At 34.3% G+C, this 17,456-nt stretch overlaps 1 protein-coding gene across 4 annotated transcripts in view; it reads left to right on the top strand.

The window, feature by feature from the left end:
• Positions 1-16,293, top strand: part of TNKS2 (tankyrase 2) — a 63,620-nt gene extending 47,327 nt beyond the window's left edge. For 2 of the 4 annotated variants that reach the window (XM_069461049.1, XM_069461047.1), the window contains 9 exons: positions 740-992; positions 1,880-1,962; positions 3,339-3,459; positions 6,017-6,114; positions 7,006-7,080; positions 8,896-9,001; positions 10,910-11,096; positions 13,433-13,589; positions 14,219-14,493. In XM_069461049.1, coding sequence (XP_069317150.1) covers positions 740-992; positions 1,880-1,962; positions 3,339-3,459; positions 6,017-6,114; positions 7,006-7,080; positions 8,896-9,001; positions 10,910-11,096; positions 13,433-13,589; positions 14,219-14,296 — 1,158 coding nt within the window. In that variant the 3' untranslated portion in view covers positions 14,297-14,493. Of the gene's footprint in view, positions 1-739; positions 1,026-1,879; positions 1,963-3,338; positions 3,460-6,016; positions 6,115-7,005; positions 7,081-8,895; positions 9,002-10,909; positions 11,097-13,432; positions 13,590-14,218; positions 14,494-14,586 lie in introns of those variants that run through there. The other 2 variants (XM_069461048.1, XM_069461046.1) reach the window with 2 other exon arrangements.
• The last annotated feature ends 1,163 nt before the right edge of the window (positions 16,294-17,456 follow it).

Below are 17,456 nucleotides of genomic sequence, written 5' to 3' on the forward strand. Positions count from 1 at the left end.
GTCTCTACTACCCTGCCACCAGAAAAGACTTTCAATTTTGAGGAAGAGAAATACTGCTGAATATTTTCCAAAAAATATAAAATTCTGTTTGCATAAGTTCCATGTAGCTTGTACTACTTCTTTCAGAGTAATCGCAATAAAGTTAAAAGCTCTTAGCTTTTTAAATTGATATTTCTGTAGTTCATTTCAGTGCTTTTCAGTCATGATACTAGATTTAGGATTTTGATCATGGTCTGCCACATTTTACAGTTTTGTTTTGATTATATGTGTTTTGGAAGAGATGTTCCGAATTATGTTTTATATTTATTTAATAATAACAGTTTAGCTGGATACAGGTTGAGTATCCCCTATTTGAAATGCTTGGGACCAGAAGTGTCTCAGCTTTCAGATTTTTTTCAGATTTTGAAATATTTGCATTATACTTGCTGTTGAGCATCCCTAATCCAAAAATCTGAAATCCAAAATGCTCCAGTGAGCACTTCCTTTGAGCATGTTGTCAACACTCAAAAAGTTTAGGATTTTGGAGCATTTCAGGTGTCGGATTTTCGGATTTGAGGTGCTCAACCTGTATCAACCTGTTTTCTTTACTTTTTACAAGAAGATAATCCATTTTTTTATACAATAATAATTCTGGTGCAAATTTGCTGGGTTTTTTTCATATTTTAAAATATATTCTATTAGGTGTAATAGAATTTTAAATTTGCTTATGACAAATTTTGTCTCTGTCTATGTACCCTAGGCCGATGATGTCAGTGCTCTATTGACAGCAGCCATGCCCCCTTCTGCTCTGCCTTCATGTTATAAACCTCAAGTGCTCAATGGTGTGAGAAGCTCAGGAGCCACTGCAGATGCTCTCTCTTCAGGTCCATCCAGCCCATCAAGCCTTTCTGCAGCCAGCAGTCTTGACAACTTATCTGGGAGTTTTTCAGAACTGTCGTCAGTAGTTAGTTCAAGTGGAACAGAGAGTGCTTCCAGTTTGGAGAAAAAGGAAGGTGAGACATTCTGCAAAAATAAATTTTTAACTGGTATTGTAGCCCCGTATTTGTTGTTTGGGATGCTAAAAAGTTATTTTTTAACCTTAAATCAACTATCAGTATTAAATAACATAACCTAAAAGTTTTAGCCTTTTATTGATTTCTTCCATCCAGGTTGAGAGTTGATGAATCTTGTTCTGCTGACCTACTCTTTAAATGTAAACCTTTTACTTATCAAAATTAATCTCTGTGCAACAGCATGGAACTTATTTTCATAAACTTTTTTTGTGAAGTAGCTTACATCCTGAAAGATATGAAGACCGATTTTAAAGATGCAATTAAATATAAAGTTCAAAATAAAAAATGGTTCTTTTAACTCTAGAATGCTCCGTTGGTTAACTTTTTTCTAATATTGAAATTTTATAGCTTTCTCTTTGTAAATTTTTTTTGTGTAGAGACAGAGTCTCACTCTGTTGCCCAGGCTAAAGTACAGTGGCATGATTGATTATAGCTCAGCATAACCTCGAACTCCAGGGCTCGAGTGATCCTCCTGCCTCAGCCTGCCAAGTAGCTAGGACTACAGGTGCACACCACCACACCTGGCTGATTGTTTTTTGTTTGTTTGTTTGTTTGTTTGTTTGTTTGTTTGTAGAGATGGGGGTCTCACTATGTTTCCCAGTCTGGTCTTGGACTCCTAAAGTGCTGGGATTATAGGCATGAGCCCACCATGCCCAGCCATTCTTTCTAATTTTTAATATTATATTCAGTATTATATCCCAAGTGACTATTAATATTTTTCTTCATCTTTATTTCTTCACATGTGGTAACATTATAAAGCTTTATTGTTATAGTATTGAAATACATTATTCTGATGTGAAATTTTGTTCTGGACTTTTTTTTCCCAGTTCCAGGAGTGGATTTTAGTATAACTCAATTTGTAAGGAATCTTGGACTGGAGCACCTAATGGATATATTTGAGAGAGAACAGGTGAGTGGATAAATTGTATTGCTTGGTTTAATATTTCATGGAAATGCAAAATTTGGGACTTACTTGGAATGACCTGAACCATGTAAGCTATTGAGGGAGAGTGTTTTTTAAGAGACAAGAAATCAGTCACTTGTACTTTGGCTTAATCTTGGAATTTCCAATTAGTACACAATTGATTCTCATGTAGTAATAGTAATGGCTTTCATGAATTGGAAAATTTAGCTTATTCAGTCCCTGAGCTCTATTTACTCAGTTCTGTTGTGTCAGTCACGACCTGCTCTTAAGTCTGACACTTTACTAGCTACTATAGGAAGGTAAATGGATATGCCGACCATATATCCAGGCAGTCTTAAAGTATTTTATAAGAATACACTACTGATTTTTTGTTGTTGTTTAGAAAATATTGTTACTGTATATTTACACCGTAAGGAACTTTTGATTTAGTTATGGAACTAGAATAAGAGCATAGGAAGAGTTAAGTTTTGGCATAGATTTTAGAAATTCAGAGAAGGAAAAGATGACTGTGAGCTGGACTATTCAGGGAAAGCTTCATGGAATGTGTATAAATAAAATAGGATTTCAAAGAATGGCTTCAATTGAATGAAGTGGGAATAATAGAGTATTAGAGGTAAAAGGGTTACTTTGGTTTTTTGCTTTTGTTTCTGTTTTTTTATAGCAACAGATCTCACTTTGTTACCCAGGCTAGCATCCAGTAGCCTGATCATAGCTCACTGTAACCGCAAACTCCTGGGTTCAAGTGATCCTCCTGCCTCAACGTCCTGAGTAGCTAGGACTACAGGCGCATGCCATCCAACAAATTTTTTACTTTTTGTAGAGATGGGGTCTTACCATGTTGCCCAGGCTGGTCTTGAACTGCTAGCCTCAAGTGATCCTCACCCTCCCAAAGCACTGGGATTACAGGCGTTAGCCATCATGCCTGGCCTTAAAAAGGTTACTTTGAGCAGTGATGGAGAAGTACCACTTAGCATATTCTAGATTCTGGAGGATCCACTGAAAGACATTATAGAAACACGGTTGGATATAGAGTGTTAAGAAAGTATTATGGAAAAGGTAAAATAATATACTTTGAATGTGATTAATTTGAAAGTGCATTTTTGTTTTGCACTTTAGTTCTGCTCAGGTTTTAGTACTAAATGAAAATAATGATATTTTTAGTAGTTCATGACTCAGCTTTCTGTTTCATTCCAGCTTTTCATTTTCAGTTAATTTCAGTTTAACAACTGGCATGTTTTCATTTCTAAGCTGTTTAAAATAATTGAAGTAAATGTATAAACCTAATACATTATGAGAATACCAATATATGAATGTCCACCAAATAAGTAAGCATTCTAAATAGTTTCATCCTCTTTTGTAAGATCACTTTGGATGTATTAGTTGAGATGGGGCACAAGGAACTGAAAGAGATTGGAATCAATGCCTATGGACATAGACACAAACTAATTAAAGGAGTTGAGAGACTTATCTCTGGACAACAAGGTATTTCATTTTAGTAATTGCTGTCATCAGTTTAACAGTTTCCATGAAGGTAGCCCTCAATGTACTAAATGATAATTTAAAAATATGTATGCATCTGTTTAGTAAGGAAGAGCACTGTTTGGGATTTGGGAAACCTGGGATCAAGTCTTAGCTCTGCTACTGTTAAATTTACTGAGCTGCTGCTGTTAACTGTGTGAACCTAAGTAAAATTTCTGGACCATTCAGAAATTTGGGGATTGTTTTAGCTCTTAAAAATTAGGAAGTTGGATGATATTATTTCTGAAGTTACTCTAGGTCTAAAATTTTATGATACTAAATGGTCTGAAACTTGAGTACCTCATTTTTTGTGATAATATAATGGATAATAACTAGGTGTTCAGGTTAGCCCCTAAAATAATGTAGTAAATCTCTTATACAGCTAAATTCTAAGTACCTGGAATGAAAATACTAGAAAACAATAATGTAGCAACTGAAAGAAATTAAGTAAAACAAAGTTGAATGATATTTTATTTCTCCTCAATGTTGATGCTTAAGAAAAATGCAAATTGCATTCATTCAACAGATGTTAATAGTTCCTGTGTACCAAATCTGGGTATAAAAAGGTGAATTGTGTCAGAACCACATTTTTAACTTTATTGTTAAACTAAGAAAGTTGTTTACCATGTGGTCAAAATTAACCTGTAATTGTAAGTCCTGGCAATCACAGCTGGGGTTGGAGAGAAACCTCCACAGCAAAAATGAAGAGATTTTCAAGGAAGAATGTATGTTACCTGGTATAGACTATAGCAGAATGTTTAAAATGCAAGATAGTCTTAGCTATTTCTAGTATAGACAAAATTTTACAAAGTAAAGAGGAGGGAAAATCCATGGCTTCCTGGAATATTAGTTTACAATATAATTAGCATTAAAAATGAAAAGGAACTAGAACCCTCAGTTATGGACCACCATTGTGACTCTGCTGGAATAATACTAATCTGATATGATAGCAATTACCGTGGAGTATCAGGATAACAAGGGTATTTCAGGAAAGAGGTAGAGTAGAAAAGGAAAGCAGGCAGTGTTTATACATTAAATGCATCATAGTGATTAGGACTGTGCTGAAAGGCTGAATGGCAGAAATAGATAAACTGCCTGCAGATGGCAGAGGTACCTCAATGCCACCTCTGGTCCTGTAGTCACTGATACATCCAGCTATAGTTGGTTAAGATCATTCATTTCTACATGGAGGAGAAGCATGGTCATGAGACCAACTGGCCATGTCTGAGTTAGCAATTCAGGGTCACTTTCATACATAAAATTACAACCTTCCTCATCTTCATTTGAAGACAGGATTCTATACTTAACACTGATTTGCAAAGTGGAACCAGTGGCTTCCTGGAATGATCTTCCAACAGTCTATCATCTTGCTGACTTAACAGCTTTACCTATTATTCAGTGCATCAAGATTACTAGTACTGTACTGATCTTTCTGTATCGATAAACATATTCCTGGGTAGGTTGTAGATGCCTTAGTCAAGCATTCATCGCAGTCTTTATTCCATAAAATATTCTCCACATCCTCTCCATAATTCCTAAAGGCATTGTGATTCAGCCATTTCTGTTAAAGTCTTTATCAGAGTCCAGCATGTTGGTGATAGTCTTGTACTTTCAGACCACGGCTCATAACTAGAATAGCGCTCCTGATCTCCAGAGGCAAAACTCCATGCATTGACCTAGCAGGAAAGGATTTGACCTCCTACCTGGGAAGACAACAGTTTTGAAGATCATATTATAGAGGTTAAAGGAGAAAGTTCTGCTACAAATATGCCCTAAGAAATTAGAAAATTCTGTTTAAAATTCCATTTTAAAAGTTTTTGTGAGAGTAAAGATGCAAAAATATATATGGTTATCTTGATCGTTGACATTTGGAAAACATGACAAATTCATTGCTGAAGTAAAAAAACTCTGTTATGGGTCATAGTAGGCATTCAGTTGGTAGTAAACTTTATGGATTTCTCATTCTAGGATGATTTTAAATTACCTGAGACTATACAAGTTTCTATCATAATTCTTCCTCATATTTACAAAGAATAAAGGGATTAAATGTTGGGAGGGCTGCATAGTTAAAGGAAGTAATTTGAAGAAGAATATGTATTACAGGCTCATTAAGAATAGGAAATAAAGAAGAGAAAGATTTTCTGAAATATTCCCATAAAACCTTATAACTTGTCAGGTCAAAAATTAGTAGTCTAAATACAATGGTGGGAGTCCTGGTTTCAACTAGAACAGAAAAATTACATTAGTGGGGAAAATTGGTGGAAAAAATGAAGTCTGTAATTTGGCTAATAAGTTTTGATAAATGTGCTGTGGTTATATAAAATGGTAATATAATATTAGAGGGAGTTGAGTGAAGGGTACACAAGAACTCTCTATACTTTCAGCTGTCCTATAAATCTAAATTATTCCAATATAAAAAGTTTTTAAAAATTGATAGCATTAGATAAATTGGATGGTTATTTTCAGTTGATGTTAATTGTTTTATTGACAAATTTTTGTAACTTCAAATTTAATTTCATAGGTCTTAACCCATATTTAACTTTGAACACCTCTGGTAGTGGAACAATTCTCATAGATCTGTCTCCTGATGATAAAGAGTTTCAGTCTGTGGAAGAAGAGGTATGTTCATATATACTTAAATAAAAATGAAAAAGATAGGTTGACTATATTATGTATTGTTGGTTCAGTGCTAAATTTCTTCGAGGTTTCCAGATCTATTTGAACATGGTTTTAAAATTGTCTCTCTTTACCCCCCGGAAAACTTTGGAAGTAAGCATTTAAGATTTAAGATATACTTCCTCAATAAACCTTAATTCCAGTTACTTGGTTCAGCACTGCAATTAATAGTAACACAGGATTCTATTGGAGAAGAGATTGCTGTCATTGGAAAGAAAATGCTTATGTTCCCTCCTTTTGTGAAGGTAATTGCCGAGCTTAGTATTTCAGACAGGACTCAGAACATGTGGATCTATTTATCTAAAAAAATTTCTTCCAGCTTCTTTCTAAAGTTGAATCCACTGAAATCCTTGGTTAGTGCCCTCCTTACACTCTGTAGAACATATACACTTGTGTGTGTGAGTTGAGCACAGAAATACAAAGTTGAGTGGAACTTAATTCTAAAACTCAAGAAACTCCAACTCTCAATGAAATCATATTATGCTTTATTAGGCCAAAATCAGTAGGAACAAATAAGTCAATTGTTTTGTATTTTAGTATGTCAAGTGGTTAGCCTCATATGTTTAGCTTACCTTGCATCCTCTTGTTTCTTTCTCTTCTTTTAGTTTGCATTATATAATTTTCACCTATAAATATTGTTTCAGGTTGACTAACAGCTATCTCTAGAAAATAATGTTCATGAATTTATAAAACTCATATCCTTTCAACAACAAAAATGTTAAAACCCATTTTGTATTCTCAAAAACAGAATCATATGAGTCAAGAACCATTTTCCCAAAATCAGAAAAGACATAAAAGCTAATGGACATATGTTTCAAATTATTTTTCCATCAGATGCAAAGTACAGTTCGAGAGCACAGAGATGGAGGTCATGCAGGTGGAATTTTCAACAGATACAATATTCTCAAGGTAATAAATTAGTGAAAATAAAGTTTCCTGAGACCATAGTTTTCAAAGCCTGAAGCCATAAGTAACTTTCTTAAGACATAATGATCTGTCCAGCCCAAGTAAGTCCTTGATATGGCATCAGGGACTATTTTGGGGAAAAATTTGTCTTTGGAAGGTTAAGAGTCTCAAAATTGCTGTTCTATTTTTAATAGCCAACAGTAATTCATCCCTTGTTAAGCATATTCAAGTTCAGGGGTTATCTTTTATCTTGGACTAATGATAAATCCTGTAGATTTAAAACTTTAAATATATAAAATATTATAAAGGTACTCTATTGTAACAAAGCTGAATTTTTTTTTTTTTTTTTTTTTGTGGCTTATGAAAGGGTTCCATTTTTATAGTGACACCATGTTTTTTTGTTTTTTTTATTCTACCTGTGACTACTCCAGACACAGTTTGGGAGTTCCCAGACATATCACCTTTTTATAAACTTTAAAGTACTCCCTCTTCAGCTTTTCCAAAAAATAGTGTTTTAAAATGTCATGAATCATTCTGTGACAGTCCTATCTTATTGAAGACCTTTTCCAACTTTGGCATGCTTTTCATGAGCTATGGCAATCAAACCTGCACACCGTATTTGAGATACATAATCATTTTGTATTAACTACATTGACAAAGTGTATTCTTAATAATTGTAAAAATAAGACTTAAAATTAGAATTAAAATGTGGCATTTGTCTATTTTTTCCTATTTTCATAAATTCAACCAAGTGGTAAGTCTTACAAATTTTATACTCAGAGTAACTGTATCAAATCTGTCATCTGTATTACATTACTGTTTCTTAATATACTATTATGAATATAATATTTAATAAGACAAATAAGTATGCCTATTACAGGCAAATTTCAGTCAAATCTATTTTGTCTTACAAGCATTAACAAAATATGTAGAGTTTGTTAAGGGTGAGGGCAAGAGAGAGAATATGTATTTGATTTTTAAAGCAGTTGGATTTGAGAAAGATACGCTATTTCCTTCCTCTGTAAAGGTATTTTAATGCAATATTTAATGAAAATTTTTTCACTGATAAAAGGGGGTTTTTTGGTTTCTTTATTATACATAAATGAAATCTGTTTGTGCCAGTGATGGTCCTTGATTATGTCTGTGGCAATATTTTGAGTTATTTGAGCCTCCAGCTTCCAGGTGTGCTCTAGGGACCAGCAGGGGGCTGTAGCACCTTTAAACATAGCTAAGAAACAGCAGTGGGAGTGTGAATTTTGACTGTAGAAATACTCCTAATGAGACCAGCATTGAGCCTTAAATCCCCAGACAAAAATTTTAGGAATTAGAGGATAGAAGAAATAATGAGGTGGGGGTGAAAATGTTTATTGTACATTCTAATTTTTAAATTTTTTAAATTATTAAATATTATATTTTAATATTTTTAATTAAAAAGTTAAGATGTTGCTTTAAGCCAGATTTCTAATTCTTATATACAGAACTCAGCATGTCTGATTTAGAAGTGTTTTAGTAAAAATTTTAAATGAATGAGAATGGAAGTAGTTTAATCAATTAACAGTATTCTTAATCTTCATATAGGGCTATATGTAGCCTTTTTTCCCCTTTTGAAGTTTTTTATTTCTAAAATGTAGCTATACTTCCAACTTCATGGTTGGGACAAAATATTTTTAGTTGGCTAAAATAATACATTTTACTTCTCAGAAAAAAGTTTTGCCTCCTTTCTGGCTAAATGTGTGGCTCATCTTTTGGTTAAGATGAAGAAGTAGGTAGGAATTATTAAGACTTAAAGATTTTATTTTTCTGGTTTATTTTTTATAGATTCAGAAGGTTTGTAACAAGAAACTATGGGAAAGATATACTCACCGGAGAAAAGAAGTTTCTGAAGAAAACCACAACCATGCAAATGAAAGAATGCTATTTCATGGTAAGATTCCTCTCCCCCAACTCTACCACTATGCTCCTCCACATTAAGATAGGGGGATAGGGTTTCCTTTTTAGGTCAGGTATGAAATAATAATGAGTCTGGTTTTTTGGTTTTTGGTTTTTGTTTTGTTTTATTTTATTTTATTTTGAGCCAGGGTCTCACTTTCTTGCCTGGGCTAGAGTACAGTGGCATCATCATAGCTCACAGCAACCTCAAGTTCCTAGACTCAAGCAGTCCTCCTGCCTCAGCCTCCTGAGTAGCTGGGACTACAGGCATGTGCCACTACACCCGGCTATTTTTTTTATTTTTTGTAGAGATGGGGTCTCACTCTTGCTCGGGCTATGAATCTGTATATTGTTCATGTCGTTTTTTTTTTTTTTTTTAAATGAGCCTAATATTTCTATAAATTTTACATTTATATTCATATTTTCAGCTTCTTTTTAATTTGTATATTTTGTAATGGATGGTTGATAAATAAAATTGCCATAATGGAAAAAATATAGAAATGAGAATGTTGACTATTTGTTTTATTTTTTTCTTTATGTAGTAGATTTTGCTGATCATGATTACTCTGTAAGAAATCATTTTACGTTAACTAGTTGATTGAATTAAAATTAAATAAAGGCCTGAAGATTACCTCAGAAGAGCATATACATCCTATTCTGATTTTGATTCTGAGTGTCAAAACCACATTAGCTTAGATGTTCAAAGAGCCATTATTACTGAACCTGTGGAGGTTTCTGATAACTCTTGTTTAATTGAAAGCACCACTACTTTATCCTTCTTGAAATTTCCTGTTTTTGTGTCACGAGCTGGCAGGTGTTGATTTCAAGTTTTAGCAAAGTTAAATATAGATATTCATGTAGTATTTATCAGGCCTTCAAGCACATTATCCATAGTGGCTCCAGTTTGTTCCTTCATTGTCCTTGATTGCAGAAAACTTTTAGAGACCTGTAAAGTTCTATAAAACACAGTGTTTAAATTTCACAGTTCCCTGGAAGAATGGCCATAACAATGGATTCATAGGCGGTGTCTAAATGATACCTCTGATTCCAAACCTCTAAAACATCATCATGATAATCTCTTGGCACAGAGCATAATATGTATATGTATATATGTATTAACTTGATGGGTATAATGAGTGATTTTTCTTACTTTTATAATTCAAAAAATCATCCTGTTCATCTGTATTTCTGTAAAGTGGAATTCGGTGTGTCTTCCTGTCCTTCTGTGAACAGGGACACTGATCTTGATGAATCAGTTAGCTGTGTTATTTTGGCTTTTTCCATCCCCGACTCTGACCCCACTTCCTGGCCTGATTCCCATGCTCAGTAACTCCTCTTTGGCTAAGCACTCCTTGCAAGGAAGGAGGAAAAAGAAAATGTGCAGGGAAGGAGGCAAAGTACCATATTTGCAGATAGAATCTTGTATAGCAGATGATGGAAGAGAAGAGGAATTATAGAAGAGAAAAGGTATAAGGAGGAGCATAAAAATGTGAAAGTCTACTTGGGCCACTTTTGATATCTAGAGAAAGTATATAGGTGTGGGCATTATTGTAAGACCTAATTGCAGTTAGCTTTTCTGTCTGAAGTGAATTAAGAGATGCTTGATTCTGGATTTATATGGTTGGCACCTGGAATTTGATAACTGCTATTTCAAGTCTGTTTTTCTAGTTCAGTCTGTGTCATTTTGGCATCTGTACTATCACCCTATTAAAAACATTAATTGACATTAACAGTTCTTTATTCTAAAATAGTGAGCTGGCTGACAGTTAACTTACCCTTTTTGTTTTGTCTTTATTGTGGTGGTGCTGTGTGTGTAAGAATTCAATTTCTAAGAGGCTTTCATTTTTGCTTTTTCTTCTAAGATAAATTTTAAATTGTTGTTGCCCATCTAAATGTATTTCAGGGTCTCCCTTTGTGAATGCAATTATCCACAAAGGCTTTGATGAAAGGCATGCATACATAGGTGGCATGTTTGGAGCTGGGATTTATTTTGCTGAAAACTCTTCCAAAAGCAATCAGTATGTATATGGAATTGGAGGAGGTACTGGGTGTCCAGTTCACAAAGACAGATCTTGTTACATTTGCCACAGGTAAGAGATCACTTGTTCTCATTTTTGTAAGAATCAGAAACAAACTGGTTACATATTTGAGAAATTTTGAGGGCCGGGCATTATGTTGGACAACTTTAAGAATGCAAGCTAGGCATGTTTTAGGATGTTTTTGGCCCTCTTGCCAATAATAATAGCTAATATTTAGCTAAAATATTAGCTGATATTTAGCTAATAATTACTACATGGCTTAAATCATGATTCTAAGCATTTGACCTATTTAACTCATTTAATCATTAGAACACCTGATAAGAATACTGAGTAGAAAATAACATTATGCATGAAAGAGACTTTATTGTAGCCCTTGAATATTATAGGATTCTTTAAAAATCTCATATTCAAATGCTAGAATGGCATTATTTACCAAGTCTAAACATTTTATGGTGATGCCCAAGGAAGTCTCTCTTCTACTGTGACACGATACTAATCCTCAGTTTGTAGTATTACTACTATTGGAAGTGTTATAATTAAAACACTTTATAATAAAAATCCCTTTAGAAAACAAATAATTACTTTGCACCTTTTTTTCCCCACTTTTAATTACCTGTGCTAACTCACTAGTTAAAATCATTCAAGTAACTTGGTCCTAATTTATAAATTCCTCATAGGCAAAAAAGTATCTTCTGCCATTTGAAAAATCAAGTAAGATTAATTGCTGAGATATATTCCACAGGGCACTGCTTATAAAGATCTACAGCAATAACTATCAAACATTAGCATACATCAGAATCAGCTAGAGGGTATGTTTAAAAGAGATTCCTAGGCCCTACTTCCTGAATTGCTAATTTAGAAGGTCTGGGATGGGGCTCTAGAACTGGAATTTCTATAAAGTTCCCAGGTGTGGTGTTATTCGTCTCATCACTGATCTAGAAGAACCCCTAGGGCAGTACTTTGCATCTTGGCAGCATATTGGAATCACCTGGGGAGCTTTAAAAACTAATGACTGTGTCCTACGCTGAGATTCTCATTTAATTTGTGTGGGGATGGTCTGGGCATTAGGATTTTTTAAAGCTTCCCAGCTGATTTCAAAACACTTCCAAGCTGAAGAACTGCAGTCTTGGAGAGAAACAAGGTCTGTTTTTGTGTTTGTTTTGTTCTTGTTGTTGTTTTCCCCCTAAATTTAGACTCTTATAGGTGTTACACAGGAGGTTCTCCTGGGTATGACCTCCCACCCACTTCTATTTTAGATCATAAATTGAACTGGTTAGGAGGCTTATAATTTCCCAAGATTATGTAATTGAACACTGCTGTTTTTACTTGTCATATGTAGTCTGAAGGCTATATATAATAAGTTCTTAGTAATAAGCAATGTTCTAACCTACCTCTTTGGAAAGTAGAACCATCAATTGGTCCACCAAAATCTCCTATTCTCTTCTAGAAAGAAAAGAAAAAGAACAATAATGAAGTAATACTAATAAAAGGTTCTTTGGAACTAAGAAAGGCCAATCACATGCCTGAGGGGCATGGGAAAGTAATCTACTTAAACTGTGGCAAGGGGAGACCTAGCTGAGGAAGTAGCATTTTAGTTGAAGCCTGAAAACTGGGTTTAGCCAGTAGAAGAGTGGTAAAATATATCATTCTGATGGTGGAGAAAATTATATGGATGGAGGCTATGAGATAAGGAAGTTTGGCCTTTGTGAAGAAAAAGAAATTGATGTGCCTGGGTCATAATGAACATAAAATGATACAGAAATTGGAGCCATTGTGAGGAATTTGGATTTTCTTGTAAGTACAGTGAGCAGCCTCTAAAAAGTTTTAAGCAGAAAAATGGCATGATCTGATTTATGTTTGTTTTGTTAAATCACTGGTTGCTTGGATGGAAAATGGTTTGGACAGGATTTAGAGTAGAAACAGGAAGACTGGTTAAAAGGGCATTGTTATGGTCCAGGTGAAAATTTAGGTGATTTGTACTTAATGGCGGTAGTAGAATTAAGAGAAGGCAATGGATTTCAAGGATATTTTGAAGGTGGAATCAACTGGACTTACGTCCAACTTTGCAAGCTACTTCATGGAAGGCCCTTAAACCTTCTCTTTCCCACTTGGCCATTGATTTGTGTTTTGCTGATATACAAACGAAATGGTAGGTTATTACATTTTTCAGGTTTTATAGTTAAAATAAGGATTAACTAAATTGACAGATTCTTTCATTAATAAGAATAGAAGACATTCTTTCAAGGTTCTTGTAAGAGTGAAATGATAAAAGCAATCATAAGTGTTTACATGTAAATGCATTTACAGAACTATGCAGTGTACACAAATTGTCATATTTTGTGTGTCAGATTTGTCTTCAGGGTGACTTTTTCCTTTTCCTGTTACAGACAGCTGCTCTTTTGCCGAGTAACCCTGGGAAAGTCTTTCCTGCAGTTTAGTGCAATGAAAATGGCACATTCTCCTCCAGGTCATCACTCAGTCACTGGTCGGCCCAGTGTAAATGGCCTAGCATTAGCTGAATACGTTATTTACAGAGGAGAACAGGTAACTCAGTTTTATTTGTTCATCTTCAGAAATGCCGTAGAGCCATGCTTTAACTTTTACTAATCTCTTAAATTGACACGGTACACTGCCTTAAGAAATTGATTTTTTAAACTTTTATATAGAAATAATTTCAGGCTTGAAAAGTTACAAAAATAGTAAAGAAAATTCCCTTATGCCCTTTACCTAGATTTCTTAAATGTTAACATTGTATCATTTTCTCCCTTTCTCCTTTATCCTTCTCTCCCTCCCCATCATTCTGTGTGTGTGTGTGTGTGTGTGTGTGTACACACTGTGGTCTCCAATCCCCGGGCCACAGCCCCGGGCATCACTGCCCGAGCTCCGCCTACCCCCCTCAATGGAAAAATTGACTTCCGTGAAACTGGTCCCTGGTGCCAAAATGTTGGGGACCACTGTATGTACGTATTTTTCTGTGAACTATTTGAGAGAAGTACCAGGCATGTCCCTTTACCCTTAAATACTTCAGTGTGTATTTCCTAAAAATAAGAACATTCTCTTAAAATTATCAAAATCAGAAAACACCATGGATGTAATTATATCTAGTCCACAAGCCTTATTCAAATTTTGCCAGTTGTGTTGGACCTTTTTTTTTTTTTTTTTTGCTTTTGTAGAATATAATCAGTTGGAATCCTGTATTTGATACTAAACCTGTAACAAAGAAGTATATAATTCTATCCTGCTCTCAGTGACACAGATCGAGTGAAAGCAGTTCTAGAGCAGTGTTCGGAACTGGGGATAGGGATCAGAATCACCTCAGTTACTAAAACCAGACAAACATGTTTAGTATTCATCCTAGATCTGCTGATTGAAAATCTAAAGGATTGGAGTCAAGGTGAGGATGTTTTATGAAAATGCTCCCTAGATGACTCTGATCCATAACACTAAGTGAGAACCTCCGCCCTAAAGATTAGGAATACTATGGAAAGTATCTTCCAAGAAAATTTGTATACTAATATTTGAATTAATCTTTCTCTTCCAGGCTTATCCTGAATATTTAATTACTTACCAGATTGTGAGGCCTGAAGGTATGGTTGATGGATAAGTAATTGCTTTAGGAAACTAATTAATTCCATTGAACCTAAAATCATCAAAGCAGTTGGTGGCCTCTAAGTTTTATTCCTTTGCTGAGAAAAATCATCTTGCCCACAGGCCTGTGACAGAAGGATTGAAAATGTGAAAGAAGTTTAACATTCTGACTTGATAAAGCTTTAATAATGTACAGTGTTTTCTAAATATTTCCTGTTTTTCAGCACTTTAACAGATGTCATTCCAGGTTAAACTGGGTTTGTCTGTACTAAATTATAAACAGTTAACTTGAACCTTTTATACGTTATGCATTGATTCTAACAGAAACTGTAATGCCCTCAACAGAACTCATTTTACTAATACAGTACTGTGTTCTTTAAAACACGGCATTTACACTGAATACAATTTCATTTGTAAAACTGTAAATAAGAGCTTTTGTACTAGCCCAATATTTATTTACATTGCTTTGTAATATAAATCTACTGTTTTAGAACTGCAGCGGTTTACAGAATTTTTTTCATATGGATTGCTCATCTGTACTTCACCTTGCGTTTTCATGATTGAGTGATCTTTGCATTTGATTCCAGAGACTATGTTGAGTTGTTAGCAGAAACTTAGTTGGGAAAGATTGATTTATCACATTTAATTTGCTGATGGAAGCCTTTATTGGTCATTAGAAATCTTTCTCATTTAAGAACTTATTTTATGAATACGCTGGGGATTTAATTTGTGATACTTTTGTATGTATAAGACACACATTCCAAAGAGTTCTAACTATGGTAGGTCCTGGTTACTAAAGAAGCTTCTTTACTGGCTTCAAACTCTAGATTTCAAGTTGGAAATTTTTCTAATGATATTCTGTGAGAATTTGAGAACGTGCTCCTATTTCTTAGAGGGGCTAAATCCTGCTATTGAACAATTGTGGTGTTCTTTTCACAGAATATATTAATAAATAGGAAGTCAAATTTCAGAGGTAGGAAGGGTAATTCTGGATAATTTCCCAATCTGTTCTAATTACCTTAAATCTAAAGGGGAAAAAAAATAGTAAATGGCAGTGGATGGTTTTTTATCCTAAGTATTTTTTTCCTGTTCTTTTTTTCTTGGTCTTATTATTATATTTATAGCCAATCTATACATCATGGGTAAACTCAACCCAGAACCATAAAATAAAATGTAGGTGCCTCGGTCCTTTCCTGGCCTCCTGAATGGGCAAGTGCAGTGAAGCCCGTGTGCTTCCTGCTCTTGGGTTTCCTCTCCATGATGCCCAGTTGGAAATCTGTTTCCAGTTTGTGCACCATATGGTGACTAAGCCTGTGTTCAGTTTGGCAGCTGTGGAGGGAAGTGCTGTCCCATAAAATGCTATTCCTGACTATTTTCTAATATAACACTTTTCTCCAGGAAGCATGCTCAAGCATCTTGGTACAGAGACGCACATGTGTTATGGATTGGCAATCTATTTTACTTGTTGATTCTAGCTCCCTCTAAAGTCAAGGAAAGATTTTTACTCATTTAATGAGGACGTTCCCCTTACCTACCAGTTCACCGTTGTTTTGCATTTTATTCAGTGTCTAAATTAACTGGCTCTTTGCAGTAACTTGTATATAAAGTGCTAGAAAATCATGTTTCTTGTCTTGAGTAAGAGTTAATCAGGGTAAATGCATATCTGGAGTTGTTTCTATGATGTAAATTGTGATCATTATTTAAGAGGTCAAATCCTGACCTTGAAGTGCTTTTATACAGCTCTCTGATAATTGCAAATATGATCCTAAAGTCATTTCTTGGAATACAAGTGAAGTATGCCAAACTTTATATAAATTTTTCAGATTCTCTTAGCTTCCAGGTTTTATAATTAGAAGATCATGAGATAAATTAATGGGGTTTATATTTACATACTTTCTCTCTCAACATGTAGCCCATATAACTCACCCTATGAGTGAATCTGGAATTGCTTGTCATGTAAAATCATTGTGGTCTATGAGTTTACGATATTTTCGAACTGTGTTATTTCATCTAATCCATTACTTAATTACTGTTTTTCCATCATGATTATATTGTGGTTAATACGTTAGCATGGCAATATTTTCAGATAGCTTTTTGTTTGTTGGGAGGTTGGGTTTTGGGGGAGGGATTAGTACTTTGCATGAAATATCTTATTTTATAATGGTGGAATTGCTTTTTCTTTTGTCTTGTGATTTTTTTTTTTTTAAGTGAAATTTAACTTTGTGTGCGAGTAGTACTATTATACCTATCTTGAGTGTCTTACTTGTACTGTATCACATTCCATACATTCGTTTAATTCTTAATAAACTGTTCACTTGTTTTTCTTGGTAGCATGGTAGTTACTGGAATAGTATAAATGTGTTGAATGGTATTTGAGAAAATGGATTAAGATTACAATAAACCACAATTACAGGAAAACAAAGTAGTTCTGAGTTTAATAGTGATAAAGAGTACAACTTAAAGTTTGAAATATTGAATATTGTGGCCATACTTACTCAGATATTTTATGATGAATGCAGCTGTAAGATGCTTTTAACATTTATGCAACACAACTTTGGTAAACCTTACAGCTCATTCCTGGGAAATCAATCTTCTTACCTTATAAAGAGGAATATATTTTTTATTTCTATGTCATATAAAAACTTTCTTAATAAGTTTCCAAATCTCAAAGCTAGTGGTATTTATTGCTCTTAAAAGAAAGTATAGTAGTGTATATATATTAGATTTCAGTATGCTAAGTTTCCTGTGTGTGATCAATTCTCTGCTTCCCATGAGAGAACGATGGTGCAAATAATCCATAAGTCATTTGGCTTTGAATTATAT

Source organism: Eulemur rufifrons, chromosome 28 (assembly GCF_041146395.1).
Source record: "Eulemur rufifrons isolate Redbay chromosome 28, OSU_ERuf_1, whole genome shotgun sequence".
NCBI classification, from domain to species: Eukaryota; Metazoa; Chordata; class Mammalia; order Primates; family Lemuridae; genus Eulemur; species Eulemur rufifrons.